The sequence below is a fragment of the Eschrichtius robustus genome, chromosome 1 (genome assembly GCF_028021215.1).
Source record: "Eschrichtius robustus isolate mEscRob2 chromosome 1, mEscRob2.pri, whole genome shotgun sequence".
NCBI classification, from domain to species: Eukaryota; Metazoa; Chordata; class Mammalia; order Artiodactyla; family Eschrichtiidae; genus Eschrichtius; species Eschrichtius robustus.
The window spans coordinates 22583528-22605563 of record NC_090824.1 but is presented as its reverse complement, the minus strand read 5'-3'; the positions used below and the strand labels follow the sequence as shown (position 1 = coordinate 22605563).

Sequence of the window (22036 nt, the reverse complement as noted above, 5' to 3'; positions counted from 1 at the left end):
GCTGTTTAAGAGAGATGTGAGTAAAGAAAAAGAGTTGGAAAGCTCTTGTCTACTTAAAGCACTATAAATAGTAATAGCTATAAAAATAACACCAATAGGACCATAATTATTTCTAATGATTTTTAAAGGACCTTTAAAATGTTCCTCCAAATAACTGTTTACCCAACTAAGGTCACAAATTTTAGGGAAATCATTATTTGAAATTTAAAATACTTTACTCTTCAGGATTATAAATAAAGAATAGTGATTCATTTCAAAATATCTCCAATTGTCTGGCTTTCAAAATCATCCCAGGAAGTAACTGATCCTAAATTCCAAAGTCTATGAAGGAAGGAATAAATAAGATGTGAGCTTGTTAACAGATGCACCTGGGCAGTTTCAGCCAGTAATGAAAGCTACTTTTAACACTCACAACCTTACCTGTGGATAATGGCCCACTAATGGAGTGTGATTTTAGGAGTTCAGGAAGGTCTGACTGATTACCCAAAATTATAGTTTCCTTCTATTTGCAAAATTATTTAAAATTCTACCAACAGAAATTTATTCTTTGAGGAAGAACTCAAAAATATACTCTTTGACTCTCCCCACTCCAGTTCATCTTTCAAAAGACAAACATTCTTGAGACAGATAACCATTAAACTGTAGTTCATTCCAAGGCAGGGTTCAGCAAAGTACGACAGTAGGTCACTCCAACCTGCTGCCTGTTTTTATACGTCCGCCAGCTAAGAATGGTTTTTACATTTTTATGTGGTTGAAAAAAAAAAGTCAAAGTAAGAATAATACTTCATGACGTGAAAATTACATGAAATTCAAATTTCACTTTCCATAAATAAAGTATTATTGGAACATAGCCCACTCATTTCTTTACATATTGTCTATGGTTGTTTTCATTCTATGACGTCAGAGATGAGTTGTTGGGTGAGAGCATATGGCCTGTAAAAGTGAAAATATTTAGATACTGGTCCTTTACAGGAAGTCTGGCAACCCCCTTTTCTAAGATATTGGTGTCCTATAAGAATTACTTCCGGCCTCACAGAGGTCACCCTGCAGGAAACCCTGTACGTTTCTGGAAGCAGAGGATAAGGTGAGACATACTGACCAGGGATAAAAAAATTAAATAAGAACCAGAAAATTTTTACCCAACTTTTAAACTTTAAAGCAAAATTTAAAAGTTGTATGTTTGTAAATACATATGCCCAGAATATAAACCATTCCTCAGGCCATATACGTTTCTTCCTTTTGTCCTTTGTTCCTTTTATCCATTATTTTTTCTTTCCTTCCAATTTCTTTCCCTACATCATTGCTTCCTTCCTTTCTTTCTCCCTCCCTCCCACTCATTTATTCATTTAATTAATTCATCCATGTTTACTGACACAGACACTATGATAGACACCGGGTACACAGTTATTAACAAGAAAGATAAGGTCTCTCTGCCTTCATGGAGCTTACATTCTAAAGGAGAAGACAAGGACATAAATAAAGAAGACACCCAGGAGCTATGATGGGGGGTAAGGGCAAAGGTTTGCTTTAGACAGGTTGATCAGGTTAAGTTCTCGCAAAGAGGTGACATTCGAGCTGAAATCTAAAGGATGGAAAAGACCTGTCACCGAAAGAGTTAAGGGAAAAGCATTACAGAGAGAGGGAGAAGCAAAGGCAAAGGTCCTGGGACAGGAAAGAATTTGCTTAGTTTAAGGAACAAAAGGGACAGTGGTATGTGTGTTGTGGTTGTTAATGAAAACATTCCTTTAAACTACCAGTATCATAAAAATCAACACCATTTATTAAAAGCTTATTATTTGCAAAAATTGTATTGGGTGCTTCTCACATACGTTCTCATTTAATGCTCACAAAAACTCTCAACAGGTGAAAATTACTAACTTCATTCATTTAAGTCAGAGAAACAGACTTCAAAGATATATGTATTGAATTGTACATTGTGATTAAATGTTGGCAGTTAGACTGTAATCCAGGTCCACCTGACTCAAAGGAGTCTACATTAACTCTGAAAGACAAATAAAAGGTCACTTTAAAAAAATGTGTGTGTGTTTGTTTATTTAATATGTTGACAAAATGGAGTAGTGGAAATACCATATGCTGACAGAGCAGTTTTATGAGCAAAGAGCCAATAAATGCCAATATTACCACCAGGGCTATGTTTATGTGTGTGGTAGAGGTTAGAGGATATACTGGAAAACTGTTCTGGAGGCTTTTCTCAAAATTACACATGCCAGAAGAGCATTCCAAAACCTTATTTTTAACAGATGTCATGTGACAGTGTAACAAAACACATACTATATCACAACAAAATTTAATGTTCAAATAAAAACCATTATTTGTACACATTTTTATATTTATTTCAGTATATAATAAAAAAGATTATATTTTTGGCATATGCCTTTCTTAAGTAAGTTGCAACTCCCTCTGACTTCTGGGTCTGACATTAGGCCAGCTGAAACACACACAGTCAACACCACTGGGGAAAGAGCAGAAGAAAGGATAAAGGAGAGCAAAGATCTACACTTAATTAGTGGTGATGTTGTGCAGTTAAATGGCACCTCTATTGTACTGGTCTCCCAGTTCTTTTAGATCTGAGCTGCAGGAGATTAGTTTCATCACTGAGCTCATAAATGGCCTCTTTCCTCCACCCCTGTTCCATTCGTGACAAATTTATTAGTTCTTTCTAACAACGAAATGAGAACCAGGGATTTCAAATTACCACCAGAATGTAGTAAAGGCATGGAGTCCCCTGCAGGTAGTATTTTTCTATTTCATTTTATGGGCAAATATAGAAACATTGTTAACAGACATTAAATGTTATTTATTAGCATGCTAATAAGCCTTCACACTTTTAAAAGTAAACATTAAACTTCTAACAAATTAAACTTAGAATAGTAAGTGTAATGCAGATACTCTGGAAAAGGAATGCACTTCAGAATTAATTTTTTAAAACCAAAATAATCACTGAGTATGATAAAAAGACAAAGATATAAGAGGAGATGCTTATTAGTCATTCTTTCAGCTCAGTTTAGTTTTATCACCTTTTGCACAATTTAAAATTTATGCAAACGTTTTCAATGTTGCCTTTAATTTTTGCCAGAATATTTTGAACCTGGTTTAAAACTGAAATTGAAGAAGCCCAAGGAGGGCTTTAGTAACAACTTTCTTCAGTCTGTTTATTTAAAACATGATGAATAAGCAAAAAGAAAAGGTGCAGAACTGAAAAAGAAAAATGATCCCTTCTCCTTCCTAGAAGTGTTCAAGATTGCTGGATTGTTCATAATCTTGCACCAGGAATTAAAATCTTTCTCACATGCCAATAGCTAACACTGTCCAGTCACCATATACATGTGAGCTTAGAGCCTAAGGGTTTATAAGTAGTTTTAAAGTTATAGAAAGGCAGGAAGAAGTTTCACTACTATTAAGACCCCAGTGTCGCCTGACTTATTTAATGCGCTCTCTCAAAATTGTTTAGCTTCTTATAGTCTTTTTCTTGAGGAAGCAGGAGGTCAGTTAGTATTTTACCACACTAAATGCTTAATATGTTTACTAACAAATCATTCTCATAGAAAAAAATGGAAGAAATCTAAAGGAACACTTAAAGAAATGCCAGGAACCTAAACAAACAAACAAGAAAAGTGAAGAAATTCTGTTCTCCGTAAGCTCACGACGCATTTAAGCACAGTAGCACAGAAGACGAGCGAATTCTAACACAAGTACCAGCCTGGCCACAAACTGGCTGAGCAAGCTATGCGCCTTAGCTTTTTTATCTGTAAGATGAGAATAAAAGTATCTATCTTATAGAATTGTTGCAAGGAATAAATGACATACATTTAGAAGTTTTAGCAGTGTATGACACAAAAGAATTGTCTGGTAGCTCTTAATATCATTCATTAACAAGACAGAGGGTGATTTTTTTTCTTCTCTAATGTACAGATCATCACCCTTTGGGGTTGATTTAGCACAATCTTGACAGGAATTAACAAATGCTAAATAAGTATTTGTTAATAGATTGAAACATAACATTAGTGAGTTTCCAAGATCCCAGACTGGGGAAATCCTCTGTTTCTTTATATTCTGGAAGATCAGCCAGGGATGGGAATTGGAGATAGCCCTTGAAGTGAGAACTACAGTTTCTTTCAATGATCTCCTATTAATACTTTGAACCTCAGAGATTTGTTTTATGAGTCAGCAGAAATTGTTTCACCCAGAAATATATTACTGCTGAGCATTTATTTCCAAATCTGTTGTACATCACAGTCATTACTTAAAATATCGCTTTTCACAACTGTCACTGTTATCAGGAGATGGAAGACAATACAGAGAACACAATGTTATGGCCTAAATGTTTGTGTCTCCCCAAAATTCATAGGTTGAAATCCTAATCTCCAATGTGATGATTTTAGGAGGTGGGGCCTTTGGGAAGGGATTAGGCCAGAGGTGGAGTCCTCATGAAAGGATCATGCCCTTATAAAAGAGACTCCAGAGCGCTCTCTGTCTGCTGTGAATCAGGAAGCAGGCCGGATACTGAATCTGAATCTGCCAACGTAAATACTGAACACAGGTAGTGAATCTGCCTTGATCTTAGACTTCCCAGCCTTCAGAACTGTGAGAAACGGGGCTTCCCTGGTGGCGCAGTGGTTAAGAATCCGCCTGCCAATGCAGGGGACATGGGCTCGAGCCCTGGTCCGGGAAGATTCCCACATGCCACGGAGCAACAAAGCCTGTGTGACACAACTACTGAGCCTGCGCTCTAGAGCCCGTGAGCCACAACTACCGAAGCCCACACACCTAGAGCCCGTGCTCCGCAACAAGAGAAGCCATTGCAATGAGAAGCCTGCGCACCACAACGAAGAGTAGCCCCTGCTCACCGCAACTAGAGAAAGCCCAAGCGCAGCAACGAAGACCCAACGCAGCCCAAAATAAGTAAAATAAATAAATTTATAAAAAAAGAACTGTGAGAAACAAACGTTTCTAGTTTAAACCACTCAGTCTCTGGTATTTTTGTCATAGCAGCCCGAAGGGACTAAGACACATGGTTAGTTGTCCAAAGTTTGAGGCCCATTTAGGGATGCGACAGGAGAAGAACAAGCAGATACACGTTATGGAGCATGGTATTGAAATGATCACTCAAAATGCAACCCAAATGAAATTGCCCCAAATCGTAAGGCGACAGTTGACTCTGGAAACATGGCAAAAACTCCCAGACAAGCTCAACACTTGCAAAACGTCATAACATGCTTAGATGGTTTTTATTTTTCACAAGAAAACGCAAGTTGTTCTTTACATCAGGCCCAGTGCCCAAGGAAACCAGAGCTTGGACTCTGATGAAGGTACCAGGGGATGTTTTCTGGAAGTGTTGCTTTTTATGGTGTCGACTGCAAAAGGGATGGTGTATGGAGACAGATAAAATAAATTCCCCCCTTGCGGCAGCAATTTACAAAATCTGTAACACATACTTAGTTCATTTTCACTACTGAGTTTTTAGTAAACCTTCTGTCACAGGGTAAAATCTGGGCTTTTGAGTTCAAAGGCTACACTCTGTCTTTGCATTTTTAAAATGTTTCCAAATGGCGTCTGTTTTTTAGAAGTCTTTTAAGAAGCTTGATTCAAGGAGACTGCTGAATCTTTAGGACTTCTGCTTTGCATCCCTTTGGATAAACAAAACCAGCCACAGTTTTATATTTTTTATTCTCAAAAGAAAACAATCTAGTCAATCAACTTCCATACACTCAGACACAAGAATACTTCACTCTCAGGGCATTCTATTTTCCATTTTTATTGTCATAAATTTGGAATTAAAGTTAAGTTGCAAATTTCAGGTGAAAGTGGGTGATAAAATTTAATGATCACTAAAATTTCAAGTGGAATCTATTTTACTGATCTTGGTTCTCTGCTCTCCTGAGGCCTCTTGACATAGTAAATTGAAGTGTGCAAATCTAATTGGCTGAGACCCTGCTTGACCCTAATACAGACTGCTAACGTTTTATCTCTGCTGAGAACTCATAGCAAATTTAAGGCTTGGTAAGCCTCTTCACCTTCTGAGAAAATGGAGATTTTAACGAGCCATTAAGTCACGTAGCCCTGAAAGGGGCAAAGTGTTGCCCAACCCTCCATCCCCTATAATCGCCCATGTTTTAAGTCATTGCTTAGGACCGTTATTTTTTAATCATACATCAGACAAAGAAAAAGATACAAAGAGATTTGCCTACATTTCGAAGACTGCATCTTGGGAAGAATAAGTACATATGCATTACATTTTTGTTTCTGGAATTACAGACGTTCCATTATAACTCTCAGGAGTTATCCGAGGGGTGAGCAGGATATGGCATTTACCTTCCAGTTTAATAAAGCCTTAAAGAGTCAATCCCAGTTCATCAATTTATTCAAACTGGCACTTCTAAAAACATACTTTAGTATCTCCCAAGCTAATGAGAATTTCTGGGGAAATTTAAGAATCTCTTTTACTAATCCTTCAACTCTTCTGGAGATCCAGTGTTAGGACGCAGCATCCCACATCACCCTCACTTTCCCTTCTAAAGTAACTCAGGGACTCTTAGCTACCCCATCCCTGCTTTCTACCCACAATCTCTAAATTCCCCAAACCACTACCTAGTTTGAAAATTCAGGTCTGGACATTCTACAGTCAGGCAGAAGTGATTGACAGCAAAGCCACAGAGACTACCCGGTTGGTCTGTCACTAGCCCACTTTATCCCACGGTTGCTCACTAGGGGAGGACTGGCCATCTACTGGGGTTTCTGAGCAGATAATGTTCTACACTGTCAGCCTCTGCCAGGGCAATTTATTTGCCCATGTCAGTTTTCTGTCTTCAGTGGGTTTTCTTGCCTAGTTTATCTCCAACAATGTGACTGCCAGCTCTGCACTGGAATTCTTTTCCATACTGTAACACACCTATGTTAATATTTATTAGACTTGTTCCAAAAGAACTAAGAAACTCGAGTTCTATTTTTTTCTTCAAAACACCACACTGCCATAGGCTGCTCTATAAGTAGCTGAAATGAAGTAATGACTGAGGAAAAGATTATCTTCTCCTTCCAGCTCATTTCAGATGCTTGTGCCTAAGCGCTATTTAAATGACAAAAACAAAAATCAAACACCTGCCCCTCCACTCCCAAAACATTTCTAAAAAACTAAAATCCTTCAAATGGAAGATCTCAGAATATTTTTTTAAAAAAGCTGTCTAGGACAGAAATTAAACATAATTACAGGTCATCTGAAAAACAACAAGTCGATAGTGCCACTTAATGTCCTTCAAGGGCATAGCTTCTGAAATGTCTCCGAAAAAAAGTTACTTTTTTAAAGAACATAAACCCAATTTTAAAAAATTAAATGAAGGATTCAGCTCATTTTAAATGAAAGTACTGATACTGAAGAAAGTGTCCAGAAATACTTCTAGATTACAGATACTACATTTAAAATGTTCCCTTTTTCCTCTTAAAATAATGAGGCTGATATTCATATGTAGCCCACATAGTCAATTTCATTACTGCCATATTGTGACTTTTTTCACTTTTTCATTATATTTAGTAGCTATCCAAAGATGTAACATTTCCTTTAGCAAAATCATGGTTGCCTAGTGGAAGAGAGAGGAAGAGAGAGGAAGAGGGAGGGAAAAGGGGAGGAAGGGAGACGGTGAGGGAGTGGCTCCACGAGGGCAGGTCTCATGAAGGCAAGGATAGTTACTGTTTCAATGCCCAGCATGCAGCATGCCTGGTACACAGTAGGTGCAATTAAATAGTCTGCGTGTGGAATTCATATTTATGGAGGACCTGCCAGATACCAAGGTTTATACATTTCTAATCATAGTTAATCCTCTCAACAGTCTTATGAAGTCAGCAATATTATCGTCCCCAATTTATATATATGAATACTGCCTCGAAATGACCTAAAGATGGCCTAGTAAAAGAGGAAAAAGGATAGGAAAAATTGTGTTCATAATCATCTATTTTTATCTCATTTAAAATAAAACCAAAAGCCAGATTACGATAAGTTAGCAGAAGAGGAAGGGCACATGTATATTCCAGACACTCTGTTAAGTGACTGTCATAGGTAGCACTTTGAAGCTTTTCATAACGAAGCATGATACTCTTTTGGTGTGCTTTGCATTCTGGGGTTCACAAAGTGACACAGGGGAAGGAAAGCAAGAAATTGATGAAAGGTGAGCCAGGTAGGCTGGAAATTTAAAAAATAAAAACAAAAACAACAGCAATCCTACCACTAGCAGCCATCACAAGTAAGGTGTCAGTCACTGAATACCTTTCAACCAAAGTGAGGAAAAATGGATTACCTTTTGTGTCTATTTAAAATGTTTCAGCTGATCTGCAGCGGATTAAAGAAGGGATTTGCTTGTTTCAATGTACCTCAAACCCATATGCAAATAGGACTGTGATACTGTGCCACACACTTATAGTCAAAGACAGTACTTTGTTTTTAAGAAGAGCAGCACACAATGTAACTGCAAATGAATGTCACACACACACAAGCCAGACGATGTTAAGTTCCAGTGAAGAATTTTGGTAATTACCAGCTGCACTGTAAAAATCACTCAATATGTTTGTCTCCATTGCTTGTGATTCCTCTGAAGATTGAAAACGCCCTCCCCTCTGCTGCTGTGCCCACCCTCGCCATTTTATCCTTTTCTGTCCCCACCCATTCCTACCACCTGTGACAAATTACTCACTTACTGACCTTTTGTTTCAATACTACATTCATGGAGGGAGGGAGAGCAGAACAGGATAGAGAGAAGGAGGGAGAGTGAAAGTAACTGTATGTGTGTGTTTGTGTGTGTGTGTGTGTGCATGTATGTGTACAGGAATGATAGAACTTGGAAGTCGCCCCCCAGTTTTTTAAACAAAAATGAACTCTAGGACAGGGATGGTGGTTGTTTTTTAATGGGTAGACCTTAAAGAGAACCAGGAATAGGTGCTGTGTAAATAAGAGACCAGCAGGGTGGTATTCATTTGTTTACTTAGTCAACAGAAATTTAATGAGTACCTACTATGGAAAAGCATTATGCTACCTAGTGGATATTTACAAAAGTGAATGATTTGTTTCATAAATATGATAGGAAATTACAATTTTTTATTTTAAAATAAATTTTTATTTTAAAACCTAAACCCCTTAGCTAAGTGGATTCAAGGATTAAACAAATATTTATTCAGCTTTGCTGATCATTTTCCCTTTGAAATATTATTTGTTAAGCTTCACGACACTATGCTCTCTAGAATTTATTTTCCTTAGGTCTTAGACTCCTTTGCAGGATTTTCATCCTTCGCCTGTTATTTAAGTGTTGGTGTTCCACAGGGTTAAGTTTCCATTTCTTTATTCTACATACTTCCCTGGGAGTTCTCATTGCTCCTATGACTTTTATTTATTTTTTAAAGATTTATTTATTATCTATTTTTGGCTGTGCCGGGTATTAGTTGCGGCACTCGGGATCTTCGTTGAGGCATGCGGGCTCTTTGTCGTGGTGCATGGGTTTCTCTCTAGTTGTGGTGTGCAGGCTCCAGGGCGTGTGGGCTCTGTAGTTTGTGGCATGTAGGCTCTCACGTTGAGGCACGTGAGCTCAGTTGTTGCGACATGCGGGCTTAGTTGCCCCGTGGCATGTGGGATCTATAGTTCCCTGATCAGGGATCGAACCCCTGTCCCCTGCATCGTAAGGTGGACTCTTTGCCACTGGGACACCAGGGAAGTCCCACTCCTATGACTTTTAGTATCATCTCTATATGATACAGAGACCAGATCTGATGACACCAAATTCTGCATGTCCACTTCAATATAGGACATTGCCACCTGGATGTTTCAAGGCACCCAAACTCAGAATACCATAAAATTGAACTAATCAACTTCCCCTTATCTCATGGCCTAGCACAGCCATCCATGAAGCTGCCCAATCAAGAAACCTAAGAGTCATTCTTAACTCCTTTCTTTATACTTCCTAACGATCTAAAAGTTCCCTAAATTTTTATATCCTAAATTATACTAAGAAATCACCCATTCCTCTTCACACACTCTACCACCCAATCCAAGTCACTGTCATCTCTTGCCAACATTCTCACGAACACTTGCTTAATTGGTCTCCCTGGTTTCAATCTTGCCTGCCCCCAATGGTTTTAGACTTTATAGCCAGTTACTTTATAAAATGAAAATTTGATCACATTGTTCTCTTGTTTCAAACCCTTTACTGGCTTCCCATATACTAAAGGTAAAATTCCAACTCCTTTATGAGATCCTTTAGACCTCTGTTTACCTTACAAACTCTTGTCTTGCCTCTCCTCTCTCAGACACTATACTCCACCACACTGAAATTCTTTCAGTTCCTTAAACATGAAATTGATGCTTTTTCCTCAGGCATTCCCATATCTTTCGCACTGCCTAAAACTTACCTTTACTCCAAACCCACCAATGCTAACTCCTGATTATCATTTAAATATTGGCTTCCTCTGGGAAGCCCACTTGGATTGCCACTCCACCCCTGCTCATCCTACCCACCTTCAACCCCCTATACTTGCACCCAACCTACCCGTATCTCTACCAAAGATCGGTGCTGTTTTATGTTCCCACAATGATGTATACGTCCTCTCTAATATCATTTTTTAATATTTTATTATAAACATCTATTTAAAATTCTTTTTCATTAATTCTGGTATAAAGGGCAGCAAACTATCTAGCATAAGCAACTTGCCCAGTACAGTGCCTTGCACAGAACTGGTACTCAATAAATATTTGTTCAATGAGTAAATGGAGCACCTTTTATTTACAGGGAACTGGGAAGTGTTCAGAGATAAATAAACACCCCCTACCCTTAAGGAGGATAACATTAAATGTAGAATGGCTGTTACACATAATTATATGATGATAATGAGTAAATAAAAGTGACTTCAATTTGGATACATGGGGATTTGCTAACACTGTAAATTGGAATGAAATATTTAGCTCTCCCTTCTGGGATAATCTAATCCACACTAAACACTTCTGGAAGACAGTTTTATGATTTTATATTACAGATGAGAAAATAGGCACAGCAAAGTTACTCAAGGTTACCTAGTGAATCATAAGCAGAGCCAAGACTTAAAACTCAAAGTGGTCAATATCCAGTACTTAGTGCTATAATTATTAAAAAACTATTTTTTCTTTTTCTCCCCAAAGTTCTATTTTGTGATTGTAAGACTTCTACCTATATACTTTAATAATCTTCTCAAAAATATCACCTGTAATATTTATATTTGAATATGGAAACTCAGGAATGGAGGTACTTTTCGATGGATTTTCCTCTAGTCTTTAAAATACAAGGCTTTGTGTGATGTGTCCCTGCACGCTTGTACACTCTGAGAGGTATTAAGTTCCTTCTTTGTTCTTATCGGTGTTAGTATTAGGCACTAATTGCCACTACAAAGTGCCAACATTGAACTCTTCTGCTGTTGGACATCATATTGGATACTCTATATGTTTAAACGTCCACAGTTAGTTGGCTGGTGCATTCTAGTGCACTCAATGGACATTTTGGTAGAAAATGCTGCCAGTACTTAATAAATATTCGAGAAACAACATAGGCTATTAAATTTAACAGGATTTCTGGTTCCAACATTCATACTGTGAGAGAAATAAACTAAAAAAATGTTTATGATGCCATTTCAAAAGGCCAGATATGTATTAAGTACTCAATAAATATGCTTATTCTTATTGTGGTATTTTGGGGCCAATGGTAAATATAATGCATAACCAAAATGCATCAAAAAGCCTTTATCACCTTCTCACTATATACAATTAGTATACATACATACCTTTGCTCTTTATAACAATAAGCATTGCGGACATTAATTTCTCAGAGATAGACAGGGCAAGTATACACTTGAGAATTTTTTCCTAACCCCAGACGGAACTTTCTTTTTACACCTGAATACAGCACACGATGTTAAAAGAATTTAACCTGTACAAATGGTGGCTAACACTTGCTACTTTTATTAGGTATGTAGAACTACACTCCTCTTAATCATTTTTCAGATCAATTATACAATTTTCTCTCACCAGATACAACATCAAGTAGAAGAATCCCCAATTAAAGAACATTTCTCTTGCTCTTTGAGCTCTGCTTAACCCATCCTTCATTCACCAGAAGCAAACATCTCTACCTCTAAAGCACTCAAGCCAGCTCATTATATCACTCTCCAGTCTTGCCTTGCAGCTCCAGGCCCAGGAAGAACTTTAAATGTCCAAAGTATTTACTGTTCTTAATCCCCAATGTGACGTTAAGTGAATTGGTTCTGTCATGTGAGTATAACTGATTTTGTTTCCCCTAATAAAGATAGACACTTGAGTTACCCATTTGTAAGCTAGCCCAATGTAAAAGGAAGAGAGAACTTCTGTCAGATGTCAAGTTAACATCAATTGGAAATGTCAATTAAAACTCTAGTGCAATCTTTCAAACACAATTTTCCAGTCCAAGAAATGTGTATACATCCATAGTGAATGGAGAGGCATACAAGGATAAGCTCAATATATGTGTTAATATTGTTGGTTGGTCATTAGTAGATGATATTCATGGAGTCAGAATACTTTTGATCTTCACTTGAAAATGTAGATTCCATGAATTCATCCTCATTCATTAGCCCTGCTTTTGGGGAAAGGACTTTGTAAAGATGTTGCTTCCATTTCCTAATGATGCAGTTCCCACTAAGCTATACCAAGGAATAAAGGTTCCTTTCAAGAGTAGCATAGAGACTGAGTTGGCTTCCTGCTTTCAGAGATTATAAATCTTCTCAAACACTTCCAAAATGAAGCAAATTCCAACTTGGGTTTCAAAGATTTTTTTTACTTATTTATTTTTTTACTCCATTTGCCATAGTGGTCTGAATGTGACAATAACGAAGGCTAACAGAGTAAAAACAAATGTTTAAACCAAAGATACCTGCCCTATTGGAGAATTTACTTTACCTGCAGAGATTCCATTTCTTCATCTTTTCTGTGAGTCTCCTCCAGCAGATCTATAATAAGAAAGTAAAATATCCATCAAAATACAATGTCAAAATGCATTGCCTCTTACTTTCAAACTTGATTCAGTCAGTAGCTTGTATAAACCATTGTCTGGAAAGAGAATTTGATGTTTAAGTGTGAGAAGCAACATGAAAGAAATGCCCTCTGATCCCAACTGGTGAGATGCGGTAGAGATCTGGATTCTGCCAAACCTAAGCTAGCTATGAAGCCCTGGGTGGTCCTAGGTCTGGTGGCGATACCAGAAAATGAGACCAACTCAATTACAAATCCAAAATCATACCAATGTTTTAGAAATCTGGTCTAATGCTTACGTAACTGAAAAGCAACACAAAATTTTCTTTAAAAACAACAACAACAACAACCAAAAAGCTTTTTTCTTTTGAAAGAAAAAAATAGAAACAAACCATTTGCTCTTAAAATAAGCTCCCAAGCCAAGTTCCACCTCCAGAGGTAATTTTTATAACCAAATTAAAACACCCTGGAATAATGGGTGTTATTAATGGAAGTAGAACACCACCTTAACTGTAAACTCATATTAATTATCATTTCACACTGAGAGGGTGGGAAGCATTGAAGCTACATCTGACCAGCCGTCTGGCACCATCTCAGAGAAATTAGTGGCTGGAAGAGAGTTCTGTCTAAATGCATGCGTATAACCATGGTGTCTCAGTGCCCTAGACTAATTTATGAACTTGCTATAAAGGAAAATGAATTTGGCAAGCAGAATTTTCGGCCTGAAGCTATACCACCTTGTGCTATGATCTTATTAGATCTCACAAACCTAAAGAGGGCTGGGCTGAGTTAGAACTTGGATGAAAACTGGCAAGAAATACCTACAGCAGCGCACATTAACATTAGCATTTGCCTTACTCTGTGATTGATATAGCTTACCAAGAGGCTGTGCCGCATAAAAGGAAAATATAACGCACAGAAATTCAGTATGTACCCCAGGAAGGCAAATGCCAATGTTTTTAGCAAGTGTTACTAGATGGAGCGGGAAGCAGTAATATAGTGTAACCAAGTCACGCTGGTATATGTCATAACTGGGCAGGCAATATCCTGAAACTTCAGGAGACCTGGTAGATGATATAATTGATGGTGATGGCCCTTTGAGATTGCACAGCTAAGAGAAATACAGAGGAGTGGCAAGCAATCCCCTCAAGACACAGTGTACTGGGATTAAGGATGAAAGTTAGTTTTTGCTCTGTGTCTGTAGACGGCTGATGTTGGCTCCCAAAACACCCATAATCAGAGTTACATCAAGAAAGTTACAGGAGCATGCCAATGTATTAGGGTGTATTTTTAAAGGGTTTTTTGTTGGCACATCAGGATTTTTAGCTATACGGTACAGAAACCAACTTGGGGTGTGGTAAATTAAGTGCCCTCAATCATTCCTCTTTCTGCATCCTTACTCAATTGCACTGCGACATTGTAGCTACTTCCATCAAGAGGTCACACGTATCTTGCATCTAGGCTTGCCTCCTGACTTGATTTGGTAAATAGAATACAGCAGAAGCAATTCTGTGCCAATCTGCATTAAGGGTTCCAAAAGGCCTCATGCATTTTCACTTTTCCACTTGGAACTCTTTCACTACCATTTCAACAAGCCCAGGCCAGCCTGTCAGATGACAAGAGACATATGGTCCAGTATTCTTTCCACCCCTGAAACCCTGCAGGTTGCCCCAACTGGTAGCCTGCAAATGCCCAGAAGCATGGATGACTCAGATGGGAGCCCAACTGAGACCAGTCAAACTGCCCAGCTGAGCCCAGTACCGACTTCAACTCAGAGACTCATGACCTATGGAATAAATGGAATTGGGGGATGCTTTGGTATGCACCACTTGCTAACTGATAGCAACCAGCTGCTAACTGAATAGCAAGCACTCAGAATTTATTAGAAGGATGTAAGAGTAACTTATCGATACAATACATCTAGTAACAATAGATAACAGAAAAGTGCATCCAGACTCTGGAGAGAGTAACAACTGGTCTGGGGGTGTAGGGATGTAGGTAGCATGAACTAATGGGCATTTTATACTGGGTAACACTAATCTGTGCATTACTCCACTCAAAATGAAATTCCATATGGAGAAGAGCTAATGAGACTACCTTAGATCTTTTGCCTACTGCTTGGCCAGGGGAAAGTATGAAGCACTTTCACTGATAATCCTAAAAGGATTGGATGAAGAACAGAAAGGACCGTTTCCAAACATCAGGGTACTATTAACAAAAGGAGGAGGTATGGATATCAGACAGGCCAAAACAACAGCCAGTTTTAGTAATTCTATCTTCAGTACAACTCTTTTCAATATTTGTGAGACATAGATTACTTCAATATCTTGGCTATTGTAAATAATGCTTCAGTAAACATGGGGGTGCATATATCTTTTTGAATTTAGTGTTTTCATTTTCTTCAGATAAATACCCAGAAGGGGAATTGCTGGATCATGTGGTAGTTCTAGTTCTAATTTTTTGAGGAACCTCCAAACTATTTTCCATAATGGCTGCACCAACTTACATTCCCACCAACAGTGCACAAGTGTTCCCTTTTCTCCACATCCTCGCCAACATTTGTTTTTGTTGTCTTCTTGATAATATCCATTCTAACAAGTGTGAGGTGATATCTCATTATGGTTTTGATTTGCATTTCCCTGATGATTAGTGATGTTGAGCATCTTTTTATGTGTACGTTGGCCATCTGTATGTCTCCCTTGGAAAAATGTCTATTCAGCTCCACTGCCCATTTTTTAAATCAGACTGTTTGTTTTTATGAAACTGAGTTGTGTGAGTTCTTTATATAATTTGGATATTAACTCCTTATCGGACATATCATTTGCAAATGTCTTCTCCCACACAGTGGGTTGCCTTTTTGTTTTGTTGATGGTTTCCTTTGCTGTGCAAAAGCTTTTCAGTTGGATGTAGTCCCATTTTGTTTATTTTTGCTTTTGTTGCCCTTGCCTGAGGAGACAGATCCAAAAGATATCGCTAAGACTGATATCAAAGAGCTTACTGCCTATGTTTTCTTCTAGGAGTCTTATGGTTTCAGGTCTTATAAAGTCTTTAATCCATTTTGAGTTTATTTTTGTATATGGTGTAAGAAAGTGTCCATGAATGGATAAAGAAGATGTGGCACATATATACAATGAAATATTACTCAGCCATAAAGAACGAAATCTTGCCATTTGTAACAACACAGATGGACCTAGAGGGTATTATGTTAAGTGAAATAAGTCAGAGAGAGGAATACTGTATTATTTCACTTATATGTGGAATCTAAGAAACAAAACAAAACAAAAACAAAAACACACCAAAAAAAACCAAAACAAAACAGAAACAGACTCATCAATACAGAGAACAACTGGTGGTCCCTGGGGGTAGGGGGATGGGGTTGGGTGAAATAGGTGAAGGGGATTAGGAGGCACAAAATTCCAGTTATAAAACATGCAAGTCGGGGCTTCCCTGGTGGCGCAGTGGTTGAGAATCTGCCTGCCAATGCAGGGGACACGGGTTCGAGCCCTGGTCTGGGAAGATCCCACATGCCACGGAGCAACTAGGCCCGTGAGCCACAACTACTGAGCCTGTGCGTCTGGAGCCTGTGCTCCGCCACAAGAGAGGCTGCGACAGTGAGAGGCCCGCACACCGCGATGAAGAGTGGTCCCCGTTCGCCGCAACTAGAGAAAGCCCTCACACAGAAACGAAGACCCAACACAGCCAAAAAAATAAATAAATAAATAAAACATGCAAGTCGCAGGGATGTAATGTACAGTATAGGGAATACTGTCAATAAAATTACAATAGCTTTGCATGATGACAGATGTTTACTAGACTTACAGTGGTGATCAATTTGTAACGTATATAAATGTCAAATCACTAAGTTGTACACCTGAAAATAATACAATATTCTATGTCAGTTAAACTCCAATTTAAAAAATTTAAATTAAAAAATAAGTACTTGTGAGATACAAGATCACTACTGCGTCTCTATGTGGACATGGCCATTTTGCTCCACTATGGATATCAGGAGGTTCTCAGAGCTGAGCCCCTTGTAATGAATTACATTGCTTAATGATACAGTGGAGCTGGGATGGTGGATAGTGGGGTCTATCAACCATTAAAGAAAACTGATCTTGTTCCTCCAGAGTCAACTTGGTATGGCAAACACCAAACCCCTTAGCTAAAACTTAACTGGATAAATAATGGGTATTGGATCTCTTATACAGCCAAACTCAACTCACACATTTGATAAAATATATATTGTAAAGGAGTTCAGTCTACCCTCAGAGCTTCACAGAATTACTGCAATTTAAAAATCATGTTCTCAGTTTTCTTCAAATACATAAAGGTCATGCTGCTCTTCCAAAAAGCTGATACCAATAGCGATGCTTGATTTTGAATGGCTGAAGAAAAACGGCCAAGGAATTCCTATAATTGATATTTAAAATACAAAACTCCCCTTCTGTTCACCCCCACTGACTCTCACCCCAGCTTATATCAAGAGTATAAGTAGACACCTGGTTTTGTTTTTGTCTCCATGTCACATCCCTCCCCTTTGACAACTTCATGTTCTTCTTTTCCATGTGATTCCTGTGAACTTTCAGTCAAGGGGTTAACTTCTTTGGCCACAAAAGTAGGTCATGACCCAGACTGGCCAGTTAGAGCAGCCTACCTCCCTGCGCATTTAAGCTAAGCAATGCCAGCAGTGATATGGATACCAGGAAAGAATATCTCCTTCTGAAGCTGCAAGCTTATATGAGCCTGGAGCTTTCAAGGCTCTATTTTCTACTATGTCAAAGGAACTTGTACAACAATAAAGCTGGTAAAGAAGAAAGCAGAGCCAAGAAACAGAGAGCTGGTTGAGGACAGATCCACCCTTATCTGAAGTCCACGTAACTCCTGAACTTCTAACACTATTTTTTTTCTTTAGTAGCGGTAGTTGGATTGCTTTCATTTCTAAAAGTCTCTGGGGATGTGGCTGTATTGAACCTTCTTATCTCTATGCAGAAACTTGGAGAACTTAGAGTTAGCAAGAACTTTCTATTCCACAGTGAAACATTTCATTCTGCAATAAATAGATGAAGACATGAAGCTCAAAGAAGGCAAATGGTTTGCCTGCAATTACCTAGTTAGTGCTAGAGACACAACTAGAGCCTTGCTCTCCTGTTTTCCTACCCCATCTATCATATCATGCTCTCTTTGGTACCACTCAGTACTTATTGTACCCTTCTTCATATGGTTATTTTTTAAATGCACACATTTGTATTCCTCTCACTTACCTTAGGAGTTCACTGATGTCAACAACCAGGGCTTTGATGTCTTTATACCCATAGCCTCCCTAACCACTGCTTATCTGCCTTTGCTACTTAACTTAGATCCCCCAAATACCTTTCTCTGCCTACATCACTTCTCTATGCAATTGCTCACTTGTTAAGTGCATTGTTCAATGACATGCATTTGGGATGATAAACAAGGTTATCAACCTGTGCTGATGAAATATGGCTACTGGGCATCACTGAGGAGTGACTACTCTACTGCAAACAGACACAGGATGACAGAACCTGTCCACAGGGAGACCTCTGGACAGTTGACGTTACATAATGCTGTGACACCTGAGTGTGATGAGTGCACCTGGATATAATGAGCAAACTTGCTGTTTGTTCTTCCAGCATCAGAACAAACGATCGGCATGGAAAAAGCTGAAGGGCTGCTCCGCTCCCTTGCTCACCACTGGCATGTTCATGTTTTGCTTTATTATTCTCTGGTTTGCTGTTCTATACACACAGAATTCAACTGCCATGCAAATTGCTGTGGCTAAATGTGCTTCCATCAACATTAGTAAATGAAAGATATTTTTGGTGAAAAGGGCAGCCATTCTGTGTATTTTCCTTGGACAGGCTCTAGCCAGTTTAAAAGGGCTGATACTAACTCATTATGACATATGGTTATTAGAGGAGGGAAAAAGTCCCACTTAAAAAAGCAGGACATCATGGATGAGAACTGGAGAATCCTGTTGTTTTGTTTTGTTTTGTTCCACGTTGCATTTCTCTGGCACATGCAGGGTAATATATCACGATCATGTTTTTGGCTAAGACTGTCTCTACCACTTCCTTCGCAACTAGTGGTCTGGCTATTTAAGGAGGTTTGACACTTTTTATGTTGATTCTGGTTCCTAGTAGCCAAGGAAACAGGTTGTTTGTTTATTTGCTTTCAAAAGGAGAATCACGTTCAGGTGGGCATAACCAATACAGTCATCTAGCAACTTGACCCTTCACAGAAAGGTTGGCGATCAAGCTTAGAAAGGAGTAATGTTTTTTTTCTTCTCTAACTTTTACTATAAAATATCTCATCCTTATTATAACTCAGCCCAGCTGGTAATGAAGAGAAAGTTATAGAAACAAGGGTTTCAGACTCAGCAACATTTATAACAACAGCACCGGACACAGTAGCACTGGCAGAAGAATATGGTGAATTAGTGACTGAGGTTTAGGGAAAAGCATTTAGTCTCTGGCTCCTGTATCTCACTTAGTAATTCAGTGCTCCTTTTCAATGCTACTCTATGTGTCCTGACATTTAGTGAAAACAAGAGATAATGTAAATTCTCAAAAGAATGCAATACTTTTTAAAAAGTAAATTTGTGCCATTCCTCTTTGTGGGTGGCAGTCGCGATATAATGAAATTAACCAAATTAAAGAGCGCACTACAATCCTTAAAAGGTCATGAACAATGGACCCAGTCTCCCACAGTTACATACTAGATACTCCAGATTCCATCTACATGCTGAAGAAAATGGTTGATTTCTCTTTTCCTTTCCTGGCTCTCTAGTTATTTAGGATTACTGACATTTTAGGGACAGAAGGGACCGCTGAAATAATCTAATGCCAAGGTTTTCAGTTTTTTTAAAAAAAGAAGTGGAATTCTGCCTTACGCATGAAATCACACACACTTTCAAGTGTATATTATGAATAAACAATTAAGAAAGCTGCTTTGGTGGAAGCAGAAGTGAAGGGCCTGGAGGCCAGACCACTGGACTTCCCTCCTATCCTGGGGTAAACCCCTGTGGTGCCGTGGTGGGGCAATAAAGCTCCACACTGTGCTGATTGAAAACCACTGATCTAATCCCACCTTCTCACATCTTGTAGATGAGGACTGAGTTCTGAGAGATTAGAGACATCACATAACTAGTAGATAGAAGTATGTGAACCTGAGCCTAGGGCTTCTGAACTGGACCAGGGTCCGATACTTTGTTTCATAAAACAGTGACTATCTGCCTTTGCCTTTCAAGATTTCTACTGAAACGACATAGTATTTCAAGCCTTACCGTGAATGCCTATACATTTTCCAATGCCTCCCCAAACTAAAAGTAAACTTTGCTAAAGCACTTGTGTAACATCAGCAATCTATGAGAAGACCTACAGTTAACAGCTGTGCGCAATAAAATTCCTCAACTCTGGGAGGTAACATCAAAAGATTTGGCTTTGATGGAAAGCAAATACCTAGACACTTGAAAAAGCAGTTGTTTTTGGCAAGATGTGCTCAACATACAACATACAGAATATCTCACAACATAAAACAACAACAACAAAATCTGTTTAGATGAATGGGTGGCAGTTGAATAGATTCTCAGCTTAATATAACATTTGCCAGTAAATGTTTTTCCTATTTTATTGTACTAGTAAACATAAATAGGATAAATGAATAACAATATGACTCTATAGCAGACGAAATACCTCAAAAAACAATAAAATGTTTTGGTTTAAAATTAACATAAGTAAAACACTTAAAATAGTGTCTGGTACTTAGTAAGAGTTTATATATATATATATATATATATATATAGTTTTTAAAAAATTTACCCTTCAGTATGCCTGCTAAAATCAGAAAAATGTGTGAAAAATAATCACCTGCATTTTAAAACAAATAAGCAAAAAATGCCCTCAAGCATTCTGCTTTTAGATTCCATCCATAATTGGTAGCTACATTATTTAGAACTCTGCCATATCTACTGCCACCCACTGGTTCATATCTGGATATACCACAATGAGTTAAGAGCTTTCTCATCAGGTCTGACCACAGAAAACACACAGGTTGAAATGAAGAATAACACTCAAAAAGTATGGCTATCCTCTGTGGTTTGTCTCAGACGCTGAAACAACATGCTGGTCTACAGATGGAGCCCAAATGGTCTAATAAATGATAGGTTTATAATCCACTGTCTGTCTTAGGTATGTGGTAAAACATCCAAATACAGGTACTCATGTTTTATTTGATGTCAGTTCATTTCTGGTGAAACTTTCCATCTTGACAACTTCAGAGATTTAAAACATCTTCTCCACAAAATTGCTACAGTGCAGAAAACAAAATAATCTACCCCATTCTGCCTAATTCTTGGCTCTGGCATGAAGAAACAACAAGATATAGATTGAAAGTTATGATTCAATCAACTATTAAGATTTTTAACATTTCTACTAACAACAAGAGCAGAAAAAGAACATATTCATTAAGAAACAAGTAACCTGTCTTAAATCAGTCTAAGGGCTATCTTGGTCAAAAGGACTGCACGTGACAATTAGCAAAATGAGCAAGAGACATTTATGATCTATTATAAACACCACTTCAAGAATAATTTTCATATGCTCAAATCCAGGAACAAAATCATGTTCCTTCCTGCATACAATATCTCTAAATTACAATTACCTAATGGAAACTTTGGCTTTTATTTAAATTCCTTTATCTTGGACTTTGTTCAGGTTCTAAACTCATAAGGTGCAAGTGGGTATGTATTTTGGGGCCTATAGAAATTCTGGGTATTTGACTTGTTCATTGATCATCTCCTGTTTACAGAAACTATAAACGTTTGTGCTGGTTTCTTGATGCACCTACTAGTAAATTAGATCTAGCTTCCTAGGCCTTTCAGACTCCCGGGTCTACCCTAATTCTATTCTAAATACAGACCAAGTTCTGAAAACCAAACATAAAGAACAAATCTTGACAGCAATGAGAGATAAATGATACCATGGTTATAGGGGG

At 38.2% G+C, this 22036-nt stretch overlaps 1 protein-coding gene across 7 annotated transcripts in view; it reads right to left on the bottom strand.

Annotated features, from left to right (window-relative positions):
* The window catches only part of CEP128 (centrosomal protein 128), a 432903-nt gene that overhangs the window by 62617 nt on the left and 348250 nt on the right, over positions 1-22036 (bottom strand). For all 7 annotated transcript variants that reach the window (XM_068557945.1, XM_068558268.1, XM_068558193.1 and 4 more), the window contains one exon: positions 12953-13002. In XM_068557945.1, coding sequence (XP_068414046.1) covers positions 12953-13002 — 50 coding nt within the window. The remainder of the gene's footprint in view (positions 1-12952; positions 13003-22036) is intronic.